The sequence below is a fragment of the Geotrypetes seraphini genome, chromosome 7, assembly GCF_902459505.1.
Source record: "Geotrypetes seraphini chromosome 7, aGeoSer1.1, whole genome shotgun sequence".
In the NCBI taxonomy this organism is placed as follows: domain Eukaryota; kingdom Metazoa; phylum Chordata; class Amphibia; order Gymnophiona; family Dermophiidae; genus Geotrypetes; species Geotrypetes seraphini.
In genome coordinates, this window is record NC_047090.1 from 100730927 (window position 1) to 100749438 (window position 18512).

Here is an 18512-nt window from a genome sequence, read left to right on the forward strand (position 1 = left end):
GCACCTCTTTCCTTCTCCCCCTGTCCAACATTAGTCCTCCGTTCTTTTTTCTTCACCTCCCCTGTCCATCAGCATCTATTTCCTTCTCCCCCTGTCCAGCAGTAGGCATCCCTTCCTTTTTTATCCTCCCTCCTCCTTCTTATCCCTATGATACTCTTACCTTGCTCTGCCCCTGATCAGAGGTTCCCGACAGCTGCCCAGTTGCACCCATTGGAAAAGTTCCCACTGCCGCATCCCGCACCCCTCCTGACGCGGCTCCCGCTGTCCTTTCTGTCTGTCTCTGTCCCTGGCCCCCTTTGCCTGTCTGTCTTTCTGTGTATCTCCCTGACCCTGTGTCTTTCTTCTTTCCTTTCTGTCTCCCTTCCTCCCTCTGTCTGTCTGTCCAAAGCAGCATTCCATCCCCCTCCCCCCCACACCAGTTCCCTGTGCACCTGCCCCTGTGTCTTTCTTATTTTCTTTGTGTTTCCCTTCCTCTCTCTGTCTGTCCAAAGCAGCATTCCATCCCCCTCCATTTCCCTCCCCCCACACCAGTTCCCTGAGCACCTGCCCCTGTGTATTTCTTATTTTCTTTGTGTTTCCCTTCCTCTCTCTGTCTGTCTGTCCGTCCAAAGCAGCATTCCCTTCCCCTCCATTTCCCTCCCCCCCCCCCACCAGTTCCCTGTGCAGCAGCATTAGCGCTTCCTCTACCCGCCCCTGTCCCTTCCCCTTCCCGCGGGCCGGACTACAAAGGTGGTGATTCAAGCAGCGTGTACATCAGTCTCCACACGCTGCTTCGGGCCCTTCTGCCCTGATTTACTCTGGCACGTCCCTGATGACATCATCAGAGACGCGGCAGAGCAAATCAGGGCAGTAGAAGGGCCCGAAGCAGCGTGTGGAGACTGATGTACACGCTGCTTGAATCGCCATTCGGACCCGCGGGAAGAGAAGGGGGTGGGCGGCAAAGGAGAAACGGAGATCGGCGGCGGCGACAGGAGAAACGGAGAACGTCGTCTGGCTGCGGTCTGGCTTGTGGAGGCGATCGGGTGGTGACGTATTCGCGCGCATGCGCACTCCTTCGGCCACAGACCAGCGCACGGAACACGAAAATAGGACTGCGCATGCGCGAGTTAGCCTTTTATTATATAGGATGAGGGAGTGAATGTGAACTGATGATAAAACTCATTTCCCCAGTGAAAAACACTAGTGTATAATTGGTGTCTGGGTGTTTGAGGTTCACTACTCACTTTGTTATGTGATATCTGTATGTGTTTAATTCATCTTGGCTCAATATTGTGAGTCGTACCATGTAAATGCATTTTTTCCATGACCCTGTATCTATTGTATAAAAGGCTTCATGTTCAGAAAGTCTTGTTTAAAACACTTTCTCAGTTTTGCACACATGGACCTAAACATCCATTTTCTGACAAAGGCATCCTACCAAAATCTAGGTTGGTGGTGTAACAGAAGATACTTTGGTTTGAATGCAGAACTCCTTGATTCCATCCATCACTAGCTCCTAGGTCCCTCACCTTTTAAACCCAGAAGAATGATAGTGGACAGCTTTTATATAATTTCACGGTGTCCTTTTTCCCAGTCTTTCCTGCCAGTTGGTTATTTCTCTTTTAAACAGAGCTGTCAGTTTTATGAATTGTTTGTTTAAGCTTCTGACACAAGTGAAGTTATAGAGTAGCTTCAAGTTCTCTCTGCTTATTGACTTTGTTGTTATTTTGAGTTCAGGATTTATTTAACCGGTGGAATAAAAATTTATAGTGTTTCTAAATCTGACTGCTAAAGACAGAGACAAAGTTACTGCTGTAGTTACATACCATTTATGGTCTGAAAAAGGTACATTGTACTTAGGTTTTAAAGTAACAGTGTTTTGTATGTATAATTTTTTCAGAGATTGTTATGCTGAATTGAAAGAGGATATTATTGGATAAGTTTCTAAGCATGCCAATAACATTTATAAATTTAAAGATTTTTGTGTGATAAATTTCCAGATTTATATTTTATAACTGGATATTTGTTTATTTGGAGTGAAGTATGTAGCCTAGTGGATAATGCAGTGGCCTGAGAAGCTGGGGAACTGGGTTCAAATCCCACCGCAGCTCCTTGTGACAAGTCACTTAATTCTTCATTGCCCCAACTGCAGAATAAGTGCCTTTATTTAATATGTAAACTGCTTTGATTATTACTACAGAAAGGTAGTACATTAAGTCCCATCTGCTTTCCCTTTAACTGTCACGTTACTGATCCAGATGTTAGCTGTAATTGTCTTATTAGGTATCCAAATGAAAAAAAAAATACTTTTTCCTGAGGTAAAACAAAACTAGAAAAGATTCCATAAGATTTTTGGTTTTCCTGTGGGTGAAAACATCAACAACCACCACCATCACAATGAATACTGTGCATAATTCAAAACCAAAGCAGCTTGATGGCTTGTATCTTCTCAATTTCAGCTCTAGAGCAGGAAACAGTTCTGACCCTATAAAATCCATGGTTAATTCAGCCATTTAGACCATGTTATAATGGTCACATGAAGAAGTACCAGTTGTGGATTCATACAGGGTGTAGGTATTATTATTTTAGAAAACAAGATTCCTTAGAACCACTGAAATAGAAATGTATACTAGTTCTCCACAGACAAGCGTGATGAATCAGCCCCACATATGACTGATGACATCCAGTGTGAGAGGACAGAATGTTTACTAAGTAGAGTAAGAACCATCTAGAAGTCTTTTCTGCTTTTGCACAGTTGACACTGCACTGGTGTGTGCCATAAAACTTCTTGCAGAAGATGATGGGTGTGTTCCTGTATTGAGAAACTTTTCTTCAGTTTCATTATGAGGTCACCCCAGAGGTTTGGGGTGGTTTTTTTTTTCTTTTAAATTCTTTTTTTATTTAAATGGCTTGAGGTCTTTTTTTTGTTAGAACAAAAATTTTGACTTTTAGTTGTACCAGCTCCTTTTTTCTTACAATAGCTAACAAAAAACCATGGAATTCAAATGGTACGCTACATGTGACAGAAAAAATGTCTACCACCAGCCACCTTACTAAGTTCATGTGTTCTAGGACGAACATGATGCTGTTTGTACGATCTATTTTAACATGCTTCCTAGTGCTGGAATTCATTTTACGACAGATTGTTTTGAACATCAAAACCATCTATAGCAGTGGTTCTTAACCCTGTCCTGGGGACCTCCCAGCCAGTCGGGTTTTCAAGATATCCCTAATGAATATGCATGAAAGAGATTTGCATATAATGGAAGTGACAGGTATGCAAATCTCTCTCATGCATATTCATTAGGGATATCTTGAAAACCCGACTGGCTGAGGGGGTCCCCAGGACAGGGTTGAGAACCACTGATCTTTAGTGAAATAATTGCATTCAAAAGTGTCAACTTCAATCATTTGATATCAAATATTGTTTTGTCTTCTTTAAGTTGAATTCTCAGCAAAGTATATCTCTACGAATGACCACTTCCCTAGATAATACATTGGCTTGAGAGAGGTATTAAGGCTGACATCAGTACTTTGACAGTATAGTCATTTTGGTTAGATTAATGAAGCCTGCCTTTTTTTTTTTTTTTTTTTACTAACACTTAAGAAATCACTCATGTCATAATTATAAATTTATGTAGTCAGTTCTAAGAAATCTGCTCAAAAATTGACTTTATTCTTTTAATGAAATCCTTACTGCCAAGGTGAATGGGTAAAAGGAACTTCAAAACAACTCTGGAAATCCCACAAGTGGGACTGATTCACCCTGTTTATCCAAGGGGAAACAAAGCTGTTTACTTCCACTATTTGGGCTACCATCTTATGCTTTGGTTCCAACCACTTTCCTGCTGTGTCCGGCAATTGCTGGATTAAGGCTTTAGGTCTTTCTTGGGCCTGCATTTGAGTTTGCTGAAACTCTCTCCTATAGACTGTCTTTAATTGCCTGCTTCAAAGCTTCATAATTCTGGACTTTTTCTATGGGAAGGGTCCGTTAGGCATCTAAAGCTGGGCATGTAAGAGAGGTTGCTAATCTTGAAAGCCCACTATTTCTTTGGCCATCCCATGAAACGAGCCACCTTTTCAAAAACAGCGATAAAAGGGCCTAGGTCATCACGCTCGTTCATCTTTCCCAATGCCGCAGGTCCCAGTCTAAAAGTGCCTTCCTATATAGTCTCTCTTCTGCTCAGTCCCACTGTCTTGGAGGGGGTCTCTCTCTAACAGCCACTCTTGTAGCTATCGTGGTAGATCCATTAAAGGTTGTTGCTGTTGTTTCCCCACCTCCAGGGCCTTTTGGAGTATCTGTTGAGATGACTCCTAGTGTTTCTTCTTCTAATGAGTAATCAACAGCACTACTTTCTTCGGCTCCATATCAGTTCTGTACCTTTTAGGTGGCCGCTGATAATATGCTTGAACAAGGAACTGAAGGGTCTCTCAGATGCCATTCTGATATCCTGGAGGTTCTTGCACAGCTGGTGTTCTGAGGGGATCACTGGATTTTTGATTCTCATTATATCATGTGATTCTTCACAGCCAACCCCCCCCCATGAGAGCCACCATTTATGTCATGGTTAGCTTGCCTCTGGCCTGGATCAGCAGCCTATACAGAATCTCTCCCAAGCTAAAACCTCCACCAATGCAGTCCTGGAGAGACAATTGCTTTTCAAAATCCTCCAAAGTTCATGAATATATTCCTTCATGAGAAAACACAGTTTTAGGTTCCGAAAACAAATTTTCCCTCTAGTACCCTGTCCTGCATTTTGGTGTCCAAATCTGGACAACATTTATAGAATTGACCCAATCTACTGTATATAGTATCACAACAGAGAGATTTTCAGTAGTACTGTCTTGATAATGCATGTTGAGCGGCACTATGAAGGCCTAGGTCGTTTAGAAATACATCCAAAACCTGGTTTTATTATCGGCACTTGGACTTTTTTGAGAAATGTTCGTCCAAGTGCCGACTTAGGCTGGTTTTTGGACATTTTTCTCTTTCAATTATGAGCCCCTTAGTTCTTTCTATTCCATAAATATTTTTTTTATGATTGAGTAGATACTGTTGTATGTATTGGGAAATTTATTGTTCACTGCTTTAGACCTCTTGGGTTTAGAGTTTATAAATAGTTGAAAATAGACTAGTTTTGTTTCTTAAATATGACCCCAGTGTTTTAAAATGCCACAGTTTTCCAAGAGTAAACCTCTAGTGTGTTATACAAGAGTTGATGACAGGAACAACTTTTGAAGAGGATCCTGCTTAGCAGAGCTTACATGTATAAAGAATCAGGAGAGGAGGGTTGAGAAGAAGACTTTGTGAGTCAAGACCAACATCAGTGTGTTTTATATTTTTCATATCAATTTTCTTTCTTTTCCTCTGATATGTGTCTCTGAATTACAGTGGAACTGATTCACCTTAATTTGCCTAGTAAATTATTGGGTGGTGGTGGGGAGATTTTCAAATAGACTTCCACATTTAGTCAATCGGATTATATAATAAACTGTTTTTCTTAAATAATAACTCCCATATTTACTTGTGGGAACTACATAGTTCACTGGTTTGCACCAGCTGGATTATGCAATATTTAAGGACAATGTGGCGGGTTGAGAAACCTGAGACAGATAATAGGATGTTCACACCCTAATAGCCTGGCTGAACTTTCTCAAACATAGCCTCCTTCAGGGCCACTTTAATGTAAGCATTGTGATTAAAGTACCTTTTCTAAATAGGAAGGAACATAAATAATTGTTTCATCAAGTCAGCATATCTGAGAAGTCCCACATTAGACTTTGTAATGAAAATTACATAACACACCAGTAATTGTACCATTGAAAAGAAAACACATGTAATCATTCTTTGTAAACTAGGCTTCCTAATCAATTCCTTCTCCTTCTCTACACCCTTAAAATGATTGCAAGCCACTTAAATAATCATTTTTATTTGTGGTATATCAAATGAAAGTGAAATGTGAAAACTAGAGGATTCTACTATAGACATCAAGACTTGCTGAGACTGTTGCATCATTTGAGGTGGAACATAATTGGTCCAGTGACTAGAGGAATAAATTACACTAGGTGCAGGACTTTGACAGAATATTGCAATTTCAGTGCAACAGCTTTATTACATCTAGAAAGTCTTATTCCTATTAACAAAAAAGATGAAGCCTAGGATTTAAATCCGTGGAGGGGCATAATTGAAAGGAATGTCTAAGTCCGTTTTCGTCTAACTAGCAAGTCGTCCAAAGTAAAAAAAACAGCCTAGGACACATTTTTAAAAATACGTCCAATTTTTTTTTCCATTTCGAAAATCGTCTAAGTATACGTCCTTTCGATCTGATCGTCCAAGTCCCTAAATCGTCCATCTTTATACCAACCCGTCCTGCCGGCGAGCTTAGACGGGCTTGTGGGCCTCCTTAGGCTCCCGGAGGCGCCTTCAATATAGGCGGCCTGCTTGGGGAGCATTTTTTTTTTAGAAAACTTGCCTCCCGATTGGCTGATTAGACAGCTGTAGGATGCCTACAGCTGCCTACAATCGGGACGCATTTTGCAGAATCAGGGCCAAAGCGTAGAACTCTGTCTAATACTAGCCTTAGTTCTTTAATTTATACCATTTGTTTTCTAATTAGAGCGCCTCTGTGTTTATCTCATGCTTTTGTTTAACTCCGTCACCGTTTTTCTCTCCACCACCTCCCTCAGAAGGGCTTTCCAGGCATCCACTATCCTCTCCGTGAAAAAGAATTTCATAAGAACATAAGAATAGCCTTACTGGGTCAAACCAATGATCCATGAAGCCCAGCAACCCGTTCTCACGGTGGCTAATCCAGGTCACTAGTACCTGGCAAAAACCCAAAGAGTTGCAACATTCCAAGCTACCGATCCTAACATTACTCCTAAGTCTTCCTGCTGCAAGTCGTCCTCCCTTCAAGTTATGCCCTCTAGTTTTACCATTTTCCCTTCTCTGGAAAATATTTGGTTCTATATTAATACCCTTCAAGTATTTAAACGTCTATCATATCTCCCCTATCCCTCCTCTCCTCTAGAGTATACATATAATCAAAAAATAGACACTTGCAAACAAGCTCACATTCATGTACAAATATACAAACAGAAAAATTTTAAACAATTCCATGAAGCATATTTCATATGTTTTCCCTACCATACTTCTCCAACTGATGCCATAAAAACATAAGAATAGCCATTCTGGGCCAGACTAATGGTCCATTCAGCCCAGTTTCCTGTTTCCATCAGTGGCCAATCCAGATTACAGTACATGGCAGAAACCCAAATAGTAGCAACATTCCATGCTTCTGATCCAGTGCAAAGAGTGGCTTCTCCCATGTCTGTCTCAGTAGCAGACTCTGGACCTTTCCTCCAGGAACTTGTCCAAACCGTTCTTGTCACATCCATATGCATACTGATCTAACTTCTAATGGTTCAGATATGTATTTCATTTTGTTTTCTGTAAAATCTTCTGTGAATTTGAGTGAATGAGCTGTACAACATAATGGTTGCTAAGTATGGTGATACCAAGTGACTGAACCATATAGTTTGCTGCTGGATTTTTTTTATGTAGTGCCAACTAATGACAGGGGAAGAATGTTGATACTTGTTGCCATGCACAGTGGCACCTGCAATAAAACTGTAAAACCCACGCTTAGAAATATATTGAAGCTAACATTGAAAAACCCCACAAAAGTCTTAGGTGTCACACTAGACAATTTGCTGAGTTTCAAGGACCATGTTAATAACAGTCCAGAAATCCTTTCTTACACTACAGAAACTAAGAAGGGTCAGATCCTACTTTTTCCAACAACACTATAGATAATTAGTACAGTCAACCATACTGTCTACACTGGACTATTGCAATGCACTATTTTCAGGAATCTCTGTAAAACTAATAATAAAACTCCAACACGGCAGCAAAACTTATATACTACAAATCAAGATTTGACCACATCATGGAGCTAAATTGGCTACCTGGAGAAAAAACTCTAATCAGAAAATAATGGTATATATTAGAGACTTTGGATCATCTACTGTTCTATTGTCCCTTGATACTTAAATTTTGGAGATCCATTTGGGGTCAAGTGAATAAAATATTGGACAATCCAGTGGCATTGACGTACGATACTGCGCTATTTGGCATGTTTGAGGGCTAAAAACCCAGTATCTTCCCATAATAATAAACTTCTCTTTATTATGACGAGAGTTGCCATACAATTTATTTTGAAGAACTGGAAAAACTGGGACCGGTTAAATTATAATTTCTGGTGAGAATCTTTATGCCACATTTTTAAAATGGAACGTATGATTGCTATACAGCAGGATCATTATAGGAAATTTAAGGAAGTTTGGGAGCTATTGACAGAATTCTGTAAGGAGTGATTACAGATTTTGCCCTTTGAACATATACGTCCAGGGTGTGGAAATACTTTAAATTTAATTATGGTTGTGTGCAATTGTTGGGTATATAGAAGGGGGGGAGGGTACATGTATTTGTTATGAAATATAATTTGATTGAATTTAAGTGCTATTAAAGTGTAAAATATCTGTATAATATGTTGCACTTATTTTAAGCTCTAAAATGAATAAAGATATTAACCTTTTCCTATCGTAATAAATTTTACGTTACGCTGGTTCCAATCGTAATTATTGTAGCAAAGTTTTGTATTATTCACCGTTATCATTTACGGCTATTGTAAACATAATGTAAATAAGTCATAATCTGTAAATTCAAATATTTTGTGTTCCTGGCTCTTTATTAGTCCATACAGACTGTTTATTCAGGCCCTGATTCTCCAAAAGTGCGTCCCGATTTTAGGCAGCTGTAGGAGTCCTACAGCTGTCTAATCAGCCAATCGGGATGCATGTTTTAAAAAAAAAATGCTCCCCAGGCAGGCCTGAAGGCGCCTCCGGGAGCCTAGGGAGACCCGCAAGATGCCTAAGCTCGCCTAAGGGCCTTAGGCGAAGCTAGGTGGCCCTACGCATCTCCCTAGTAGAGGAAGAAACCTTAAAATGTAGGCCAGCAAAATGCTGGTCTACATTGTAAGTAGACGCAGCTGCTATACTTATCGCGGCAAGGGATCTCTCTGCCGCTATAAGTATAGCGAGCCGCGGCCTGTCCAATCGGATGCCCCCCCTCCGACACTACCGACCGACCGCCCCCCCCCACGACACTACCAACCGCCCCCCCCACCCCGACACTACCGATCACTGGCAGGAGGGTGTCCAATCCCTCCTGCCCGAAGACGCACCCCTCCCAGCGCTAACAACCCACAAACCTCCAAACTAACCTGTTCTTCAGGCCAGACGGTCCTTGCCCGCCTCGTCGAAATGAGGCGGGCTCGCCCCTTCCCGGCCCATCCCACCGAAGCCTAAGGCCTGATTGGCCCAGGCTCTAGAAGCCTGGACCAATCAGGCCTTAGGCATAGCGGGTCCGCCCATCCCACTAAGTCTAAGGTCTGATTGCGTGATAATTCATTGTGCCATTAAATAGCAATTAAAAACTTATTTTTTAAAATTAGGCACTGCTAGGCACCATCCGAGACCGGCAACGGGGTCAATGGTGCTTACTGACCTCAAAACCCAGTAGTGCATATGTTTATAGGTGGCACTGGACTTCGGCATCACTAGGCACCTCTGGCCGCGATTCTGCAAGAACCCTTTGCACTGGAAATGTAGGCCTATAAAACCCTGGCCTACAGTTCTGGTACCTAGGGGCTTTGCTAGGCATCGATTTCCTGATTCTGGAAATGGCACCTGTCCACAACTGACACACAGTAGGCACTAGGAGCCACTTACAGAATCAGCCCTAGACTTGGCATTTTTCAGTTTGTTTTGTCAGTGTTATTGCTGAATTGATATGGTGATGCAACAATATAATTGATATATGAGAAAGCAGTCTGTGGTTTAGGGTTAAAACAACATATATCTTGAAAGTCAATCAGGAAGTGTCAGCTTCTGTAAGTAGGTCTTGTACCGTGGGTGGATAGATGTTCTAACACCTGGGTTAGATGACTAAGGGAAACTACGCCTTGACAAGGCAGGGCATGGTTTGTTTGTTGAAAAGTTTTAGTGGTTTGATCTTAAGTTCTTCTTCTTACCAGGCCTTTAGAAACATATCTGTTTGATAAATATATATAATCTAGATAAGTTAATAATTTCTTAATGTTATATTTTATATATAATGTACTGTGCTTTGTGGTGTAATTTGCTGTGTTTTTACAGTTCTTACTTCTTATTGTAAACCGCACTGAACCGTGAGGTATTGCAGTATATAAATTTATTATTGTTATATTTTCTTCAGAATCGTACAATAGTAAGTTGTAGGAAGATCCTTAACTATTCTCTGAATGAAATTTATTTTCCCCCTTTTGGTTTTAAAAGTATTTCCCTGTAACTTCATCGAGTGTCCCCTAGTCTTTGTAATTTTTGATGGAGTGAAAAATCGACCCACTTGTACCAGTTCTGCTCCACTCAGGATTTTGTAGACTTCAAGCTGTCTTTTTTCCAAGCTGAAGAGCCCTAACCTTTTTAGTCTTTCCTCATATGAGAGAAGTTCATCCCTTTAACATCTTGGTCGCTCTTCTTTGAACCTTTTCTAGTGCCGATGTATCTTTCTTGAGATAAGGAGAGCAGAATTGAATGCAATACTCCAGATGAGGTCGCACCATGGAGTGATACAGGGGCATTATAACATTCTTAATCTTAGTAACCATCCTTTTTAAAATAATTCCTAGCAGCTTGTTTGCTTTTTAGGCCGCTTTTTCATCATATTGTCTACAATGATATCCAGTGGTTATATGGTATTTTTGAATATATTTTAGACACTTATTCCTGTCTTTACATCGTCTAACTCACAACTTATAAGTTTCATCTAGGCAGTCTTGGCAAACATTCGATTATCCCTGCAAAATGACTAAGTCTGAAAATAAAGTGTATTAAGAAACATATCTGTGCAGAAACTGCAAAGGGAATGCTGGACACATCTCCTCCAACAGTTTCTTCAGGGCCTTTGCACTTAAAATGCTGTTAAAATATGTAAATGCAAGAACCTAAAGCTAACATGCCCATTTTTCACAAGGAAACGATAAGGTGGGTCATAGTTGACCCACTGAGTAATTCACCAACCTGTTTCACCCCCCTGTAACCCACTTGTTCCTACAACAGCAGAGTCTCTGCACAACAAGATTCGCTGTATAAGTAGAATATTAAAAAAAAACCCAAAAGTGACATAAGCCATGCTATATTGGGACAGACTGATGGTCCTTCAAGCCCAGTATCCTGTTTCCAACAGTGGCTAATACAGGTCACAAGTACCTGGCAAGATCCCAAAAGAGTAAAACAGATTTTTTAAAAAATTATCTGAAATCTTTTTTATTGAAAATGTACAAGATCGAAAAAGCAAGGAACAGTGACATCGGTATGAGCAATAACAACAACAAAATGAAAAACATCAACAATCAGGTATGTGCATTCCTCTCCAGATATTCCCCCAAATTTTCCTTACTCCTTCCCGTTTTCCAAAGAGCAATACAGAAAACCCAGAAAGTGATTGGTGTCTGTTGGGCTAAGAAGTATTTGACATTGAAACTTTTCCAAACCTGCTAACCTACCTGCTTTTACTACATTCTCTGGCAATGAATTCCAGAGTTCAATTACACAATTAGTTGGGAAACAGACTATCTCTGTTATTACTGAGTTGGTCTAGCTGCACAATAATAAACCACAAAGGTTGTTCAGAATGCAGTATTTGTCAAAAGGAGTGTGCTTCCTCAGGTAACTAAAGATTTGCATCCTGCTACTATCAATATGAAATTAAGCAAATATTTAATAGATTGTAATGGAGCCTTGTTAGATAGAGACGCAGAATCTGAATGCTCCAGAAAATATGTTAAGATTAGGTATAAACACTGTGTTCCTTTAAAAGCATCATTTTTCATATTGACAGATGCTGGAATTAATGATTTGTTGCTGATACATTTTTTATTAATTTACCAGTACAATCACAACTAACACCTATCATTTCTAACTTCTAAGCATATGTAGTACTGTGCAGTAGTGCTGCCTGATTTGCCAATTCACATCGGTGAATCGATTTGTTTTCTAAAAAATCAGGCTTTCTGATTCACTGACCAACCCTCCTCCCCACATACCTTCGGGCCTCCTAAAGCAGGAGCAGCAGCGCTCTGGCAGCGAAAAGCCTGTCCTAAGCACTGCCTCTTGCTGAACATCCACTGCTGCTCCTGATTTAGGAGGGGCCCGAAGTCAGAGCTCAAGAGGGGTGGGGGGTTGGTTGGTCGGAAAGTGCTGTATAGGCACCAGCACTGTGGGTATCCTCGGCTCTGCAGCTTTAGGAGGTTCCACGAAGGCTAGCATGTTTTCTCCTTCTCCCCACCATCAGCTGGCTTCCTTGTGGCCTCACGGTCTTGCTTTCAAAACTAACTATGGCCTGCAGAGGATCCCTGGTGATGTAGCAATTCTAGCAGGCTGCCATCAGCCTCCGCAGCACATTCCCTTTGCCGTGGTCTATCCCAGACCAAAACTGGATGTGGTGTCAGAGGAGGGGCAGGACCGCAGAAGAGGGAATGTGTAGCGGAGGCCGACGGCAGCCTACTAGAATCGCTACATCACCAGCGATCCTCTGCAGGTCGTAATTAGTTTTGAAAGTGAGACTGAGAGGCCAGGGGGAAGCCGGACAATGGTGGAGAGAAGGAGGAAACATGCCGGTCTTCGGGGGGCCCTCTGGTGTAGTTATTAGAAGTACAGAGGGAGGAGATCCAAAGAGAAGAGCATATTCCAGACAGGGTGGGGGGAGGAAGGGGAAGAAATAATGGATCTTAAAACAGAGGAGAGGGAGTGAGATGTTGGACAATGGAATGGAGGGAGGGGAGGGAAAAGAAAGGAAGAGAAGTTGAACCCAAGGGGTGGTGTGGAGGGAGGGGGGATGGAAATACTGGATGGGAGGAATGGTCATTAGAGAAATGCTAAACTGTAGGGAGGAAAGGGAAACTGAAGGGGAGGGCAGAGATGGAAGATGGATGGTGAGCATGGAGAAAGAAGAAAATGTCAAATGGGCAGGAGACCCTGGTGAGCGAGTTAACAGAAGACAAACAGAAACCAGAGCCTGGGATCAACATGATTTGAATAATGATCAGACAACAAAAGGAAGAAAAAATAATTTTATTTTCTGTCAGATTTGAAATGTATATCCTGCCAGAGCTGGAGCATGAGCTAGGACCTAACAGAGAGAGGAAACGTCTTTTTTATTTGTTTATTTTGTTTACTTCACAGCACTAGCATGGGTAGGAGAAGACAAAGGGAGTGGGGTAAGTGAAGAGCCTACAAAAAAAACCTGCCAGGACATTTGAAAAAAACTCCCAATTGGGCAGGAAAATCAAATCGAATCGAAAAATCACTTCAATAGACTGAATCAAATTGAATCCAACAAGCTGCTAAAACCTGTCGCTTCTATCTCTTCAATATCACCAAATTCGCCCTTTCTTCTCTGAGCACACTAGCCCTGACTCAGAAAGTGTATTCCTTTATATCTCAGTAAATATTTGACATCTTATACTCCTACATGAACTCTTAAGATCTATTAATCAAAATCGTCTAATAGTTCCTACATTTAGAGACATTTTTTGGACACTATACATGGTTCTATATTCTCTGTACAGGGCCCAGAACTTTGGAATGCATTTCCTAATCGTCTTAGATTTCAGACTTCATTAACTCCTCCCCCTGTTTTAGAAAACTGCAAAAGTGTTTTTTAGCGCTGGTCGGCGCACTGAATGCTTTACGCTGCTCCGATGCTCATAGAGTTCTTATGAGCGTTGGGAGCAGTGCAGAGCATTCAGCACACTGGCCAGCGCTAAAAACCGCTTTTGTGGTTTTGCAAAAGGGGGAGGGAATAAATGTTTTTGAAAAGGATCTTAAATCTTTTACTTATGCATATGGTTAAATTTTTATGGCAGTTTTAAGCAAAGGCTGAACTTTTAGACTTCCCTTCTATGTATTCCTCCTCTGCTTTTCTTTGTAGTTCTTTCCTTTTTTTTCTCACCCTCAAGTCTTGTTTTCACTTTTTAATTTTTTAAAATAGATTTTAACTATTTTATTGTAATCCACTTAGACATTTTTTGATTGGCAGGATATCAAATCTTAATAAAACTTAGAAAACTTGGTAATATTCTAGGCATTCAGCACAGTGAGTTTGAAAGAATGGAGCCTGAATTTGCAAAGGAGTACAAAAGGCACAAATAAGAGACTGGGTGAAATTCATGAGGGGAAATGCAAGGAGAGGGATGTTTGCCAATTGTATACATTTTCTTTCCATAACTATGGCTCTGGTTTTAAATATTTTCATCCTTTTGACTTTTGCTACCATGATGCAACACAGACCTACTTGAAATCTGGAGTGCAAAATATGTTGAGTTCTCTATTTCATGCCAAGTAGAGAATAATAAAAGGCTTGGGCAGACAGGTTGTAAGGTTTCAAGTTCATGTTAGTCTTTGAATTCGACAGCACCTGGTTTGGAAACAGCTTGGGAAGGGCTCTGTAAGAACAAAGATTGCATTGAATCAGGTGACTCCATTCTATTCCATGCTTCTTTGTGCAAAGTGTACACATACCACAGACTGTGCCTCATAGGCTAGAAGTTGATAGTCACCTGAAGTAGGCCATGAGTTGCAGTGGCCATGAGTTTTATGTGCATATGCTGACTGCAATTCAGCTTTAATCTCACTTTATTAATGGCATGTTCTAGTCATATTTTCAGAACACGAGTTCCTTTTATGCTTGTAATTTATGTACAATAATCAATGCAGACTTTTGTAGAACTTTTAAATATTGTATGCTGAATTTTCAAAAATTTTATGTAGAATTCCCTCCATCCTAAGGCCTGAAATTCCCTTCTACCTTTTCCCTCTTTCCTTATTCCATCTGTCACTCCAGCTGCAATTCTCTCTCCCTCTAACTCCTGCCAAGAGCCCCAATTCTGTCTGCCCCCGAGTCATCCCTCATATGCAATATCCCCACCTCTCATTCTCCCTCCCCCCCAGGAACACACCCCTACCTCCTAATCTTCCTCCTCCCATTTCTCTCATTCTTTCTCCTCCTCTCCTTGGTTATCATGCTCTCTCTCCCCCATGGCACATCTTCAAATGTGATATTTCCCCATACCAGTGAAACGCTCTCAGATTTCTTTGTACCATGGCATACTCTCAGCTTTTTCTGTCCCCCTCCCAATTCCCATGGCACACACTCAGCTTTCACTGCCCCCCAGCAAATCCCAAGGCACACTTTTAACTTGTGGTGCCACTCCGCCCTTGCTCCCTATGGCACACTTACTTTGCACTGCTCCCCACCCTCCCATGAGCCACTTTCATCACTTTGTTCTGCCCCCCCCCCCACTCATGGCACACTCTCATCTTGATCTGCCCCACTCTCTCCAGGGCTCATTTACTTGTTCTGCCTCCCCCCCATGGCATACTAACTTGCTTTGCCCCCTCCTCTATGCCACGCGTACGTGCTCTGCTCCTTCCTTCATGCCATGCTTACCATACTCTGTTCTCCCCCTCCTTTTGGCACATAATTATCCATACTTTATTTCCCCCTCCCTCCCACTGCAGAGATCATATGGCAGGAAGAGTGAACCGCTGCACATCAGGTCACATACTCCTCCGCCATTGACTCTGCAGGAAGATGAAAAGCCACAGCACGCCCCCTTTCCGCTGGTCTTTTTCCTTTTGCTCCTCCTTTTCTGTCCACACGCCCCTCCCCACCCCGAGCTTTCACTGTCTCTTGAGCTGTAACCTTCCGGGACCCCTGTGAATTTTTTGCTTTCGTGCTCATGTCCCCAGTTTTAGCAGCAGCCTTCTTAGGAGCCATCACCCCAAAATGCCACTGCTTCCCCTAATGCTTATCTATTATCATCTTTTTTAACTTTATTCTGCCCAATCAAACACACCACAACCCCTGCCCCAAAACTCACTCAAGTCCCACCAGCTCCTCAGTTCCCTTGTGTACACCCAAATTCAAACCCTTAAATCTTCAGCACCATCCACTAACGTTTTTCTTTTGTTTGGTTGTTATTTTTATTTTTTTAAACCAATGTTATCCTTCTAATCCCCAAACCTTCATATGCCCACAACCCCACATTCGTACCGTACTAACACTGCCCCAATCCACTATCATTCCCCCAATCATCCACCATGCTACAGATCTAACCCCACCCCCTGTTGCTCTGCAACCCCGAATGCGCCCTACCTAAACCAGCTGCCCCTTCATCCAAGCCGTAGCCCAACTGTTACCTCAGCAAATCAAACTTGTATTCTCTTCCTCCCCCGATGACCCGCCGTAATTCAGAGCTGGCCAAATAATGAACTTCCTTACTTTTCAGCAAGGCCACCGCACAGCTGAGCCACGGTCCTTTACCACCGCTCCAGAAACCCCGCCCTGTAACATGGACACTGCTGCCCCCAACTCAACAACTTCCGCTTACTAACCACTACACCACCGACAAAGTTGAAATATCAAAGCCGCTTCTCGTTTAGTTTTATTTGTGTTTTTTTGTTGTTTTGTGTTTTGTTTTGTTTTTACAAATTCCTTGCCCGCACTACGGCTGGCCGTCCGATGACCCGAACACCACAAGTGCCTCACCAACTACTCTTCTCAACAGCGCTTCCGAACTACCGGTAAGCAACCTCACAAAATTCTCCCACACAAACCCCCGATACCACTCCCCCAACAGCTCTGCAGACCCGAAACTCTCCTTCCACCCTCTCCCACAATCACCCCACAAATGAGTTATGCCGCCAAAAATTTCTATCCACAACATTCCATCTCGTGCTCCTTCTAACCAATCCCTATTCTTCCTTTCTATCTCTTCCTTTTCTTAACAATTCTTCTCACCCAATCACCTCCCTTTCCTCATCCAACTATATTTCTTGTCACTTCAATCTCCCTAACCCTCCCCCCCCCCACACACACACCCCCTTACCCCTAACCTTTTTCCTTCAGTTCCTAGACTCAGCTAATGTTATGACCCTACCCTTCAAAACTGGCAGGGCCCTCGTATGAAAAAAATATGACACAGAAAAAAAGTGGAGAAAAAGCCTCAGTTAAGCTTCATATGGCTAAAAAAACTTCACTTATGTGTCTTCACTGTATCAAAAACAGTGATGAAAAAAATGAGGCACAGTAGCAGCCCCCCCCAAAAAAAACACCTCACAACCAGCATGCCAAAATCTCAAATACAAACACTCCCATGATGACATAATTAACCCCCCCCCCAAAGACAATGAACATTTTTGGAAATAACAGGACAATTGATATGAGACTGAAAAGTAGGAGTGAGCCAATGAAGTTTCAGCAAGAATGTGTTGAAAAAATCATTCATAAAACACCAAAAGCTGTTGGTGTTTTATGAATAAATGAGTTTTTAAACATATTCTTTACTTCATTGGTCCACCTCTACTTTTCAGTCTCACTGATTGCCTATGTAGAGGTTCTTTTCCTTTCTCCTTTTTTAGGGGAATCAATATGACATATAAATATTCTGTCTACTGTTATTAGAATCATGTATACCCTTAGTTCAGAAATTATAATTATTGCATACAAAAGAATACATTATGTTCTGCTTTCCACAGCCTCTGAGACTGAGGAGGAAGGAGTAAGAGGATATGTGACAGCTGCTTTGGGGAACACATGGAGTCACAGTGTGAACACCAGGCTGATTCTCCAGTATCATGGTGCACACGGAAGGCAGGTGAGAAAACTAGCTTATCACAGATTAACAGTAGATGGCATGATCTCTTCTGGCTTGTGTGCTACTCTTTACAGTCCTAGATCTGTAACTTTTACACTTCTCTTGGAAAATCAGCTAGCTCCCTGCTGGAAGTTAAAGCTCAACTGTATAAAAATGGGCTACCGAAATTGAAATACATCTCATATTACAGTCAAACCTTGGTTTGCGAGTAACGCGGTTTGCGAGTGTTTTGCAAGACGAGCAAAACACTCTTGCAAACTGAGCGTTGACTCGATATGTGAGCCCCCACCCCCAAGAACCGGCATCGCCCCCCTCACCCGTCCACCCGTCCAAACCCTTACCGCGATCAGGCACCAGCACGCAGCACCAATCCACAGGACGTACCGGTGCCAAAATAGCCAGCCACCTGCTGCTGATCTCTGCTGTGCCTTGAGCATCTGCACATGCTCGAGGCCTTCTGGCTCCCGCTCTTTCCGAGATTCTAATGAGATTCTCGGTTTCTCATTAGAATCTCGGAGAGAGCAGGAGCCAGAATGCCTTGAGCATGCGCAGATGCTCAAGACACAGCAGAGATCAGCGGCAGGTGGCAGGCTATTTTGGCACCGGCACGTCCTGTGGGTTGGTGCTGGTGCCCGATCGCGGTAAGGGTTTGGACGAGCGATGCTGGTTCTCAGGGTTGAGGTGGGCAAAGCCGGTTCCCCGTGGGTGGGGTGGAAGCGTGCCAGTGACCTCAAGAGTGGGGGGTCTTTTTGGGATGTGGTGGGGTGAGGTGGA

General features: G+C 42.3%; 1 protein-coding gene across 7 annotated transcripts in view; it reads left to right on the forward strand.

Moving 5' to 3' along the window:
* The window catches only part of RAD51B (RAD51 paralog B), a 1288364-nt gene that overhangs the window by 627587 nt on the left and 642265 nt on the right, over positions 1–18512 (forward strand). For 6 of the 7 annotated variants that reach the window (XM_033953094.1, XM_033953095.1, XM_033953092.1 and 3 more), the window contains one exon: positions 17620–17738. The exons of the other annotated variant lie outside the window; for it this stretch is intronic. In XM_033953094.1, the coding sequence (XP_033808985.1) occupies positions 17620–17738 (119 nt within the window). The remainder of the gene's footprint in view (positions 1–17619; positions 17739–18512) is intronic. 7 annotated transcript variants of the gene reach the window in all.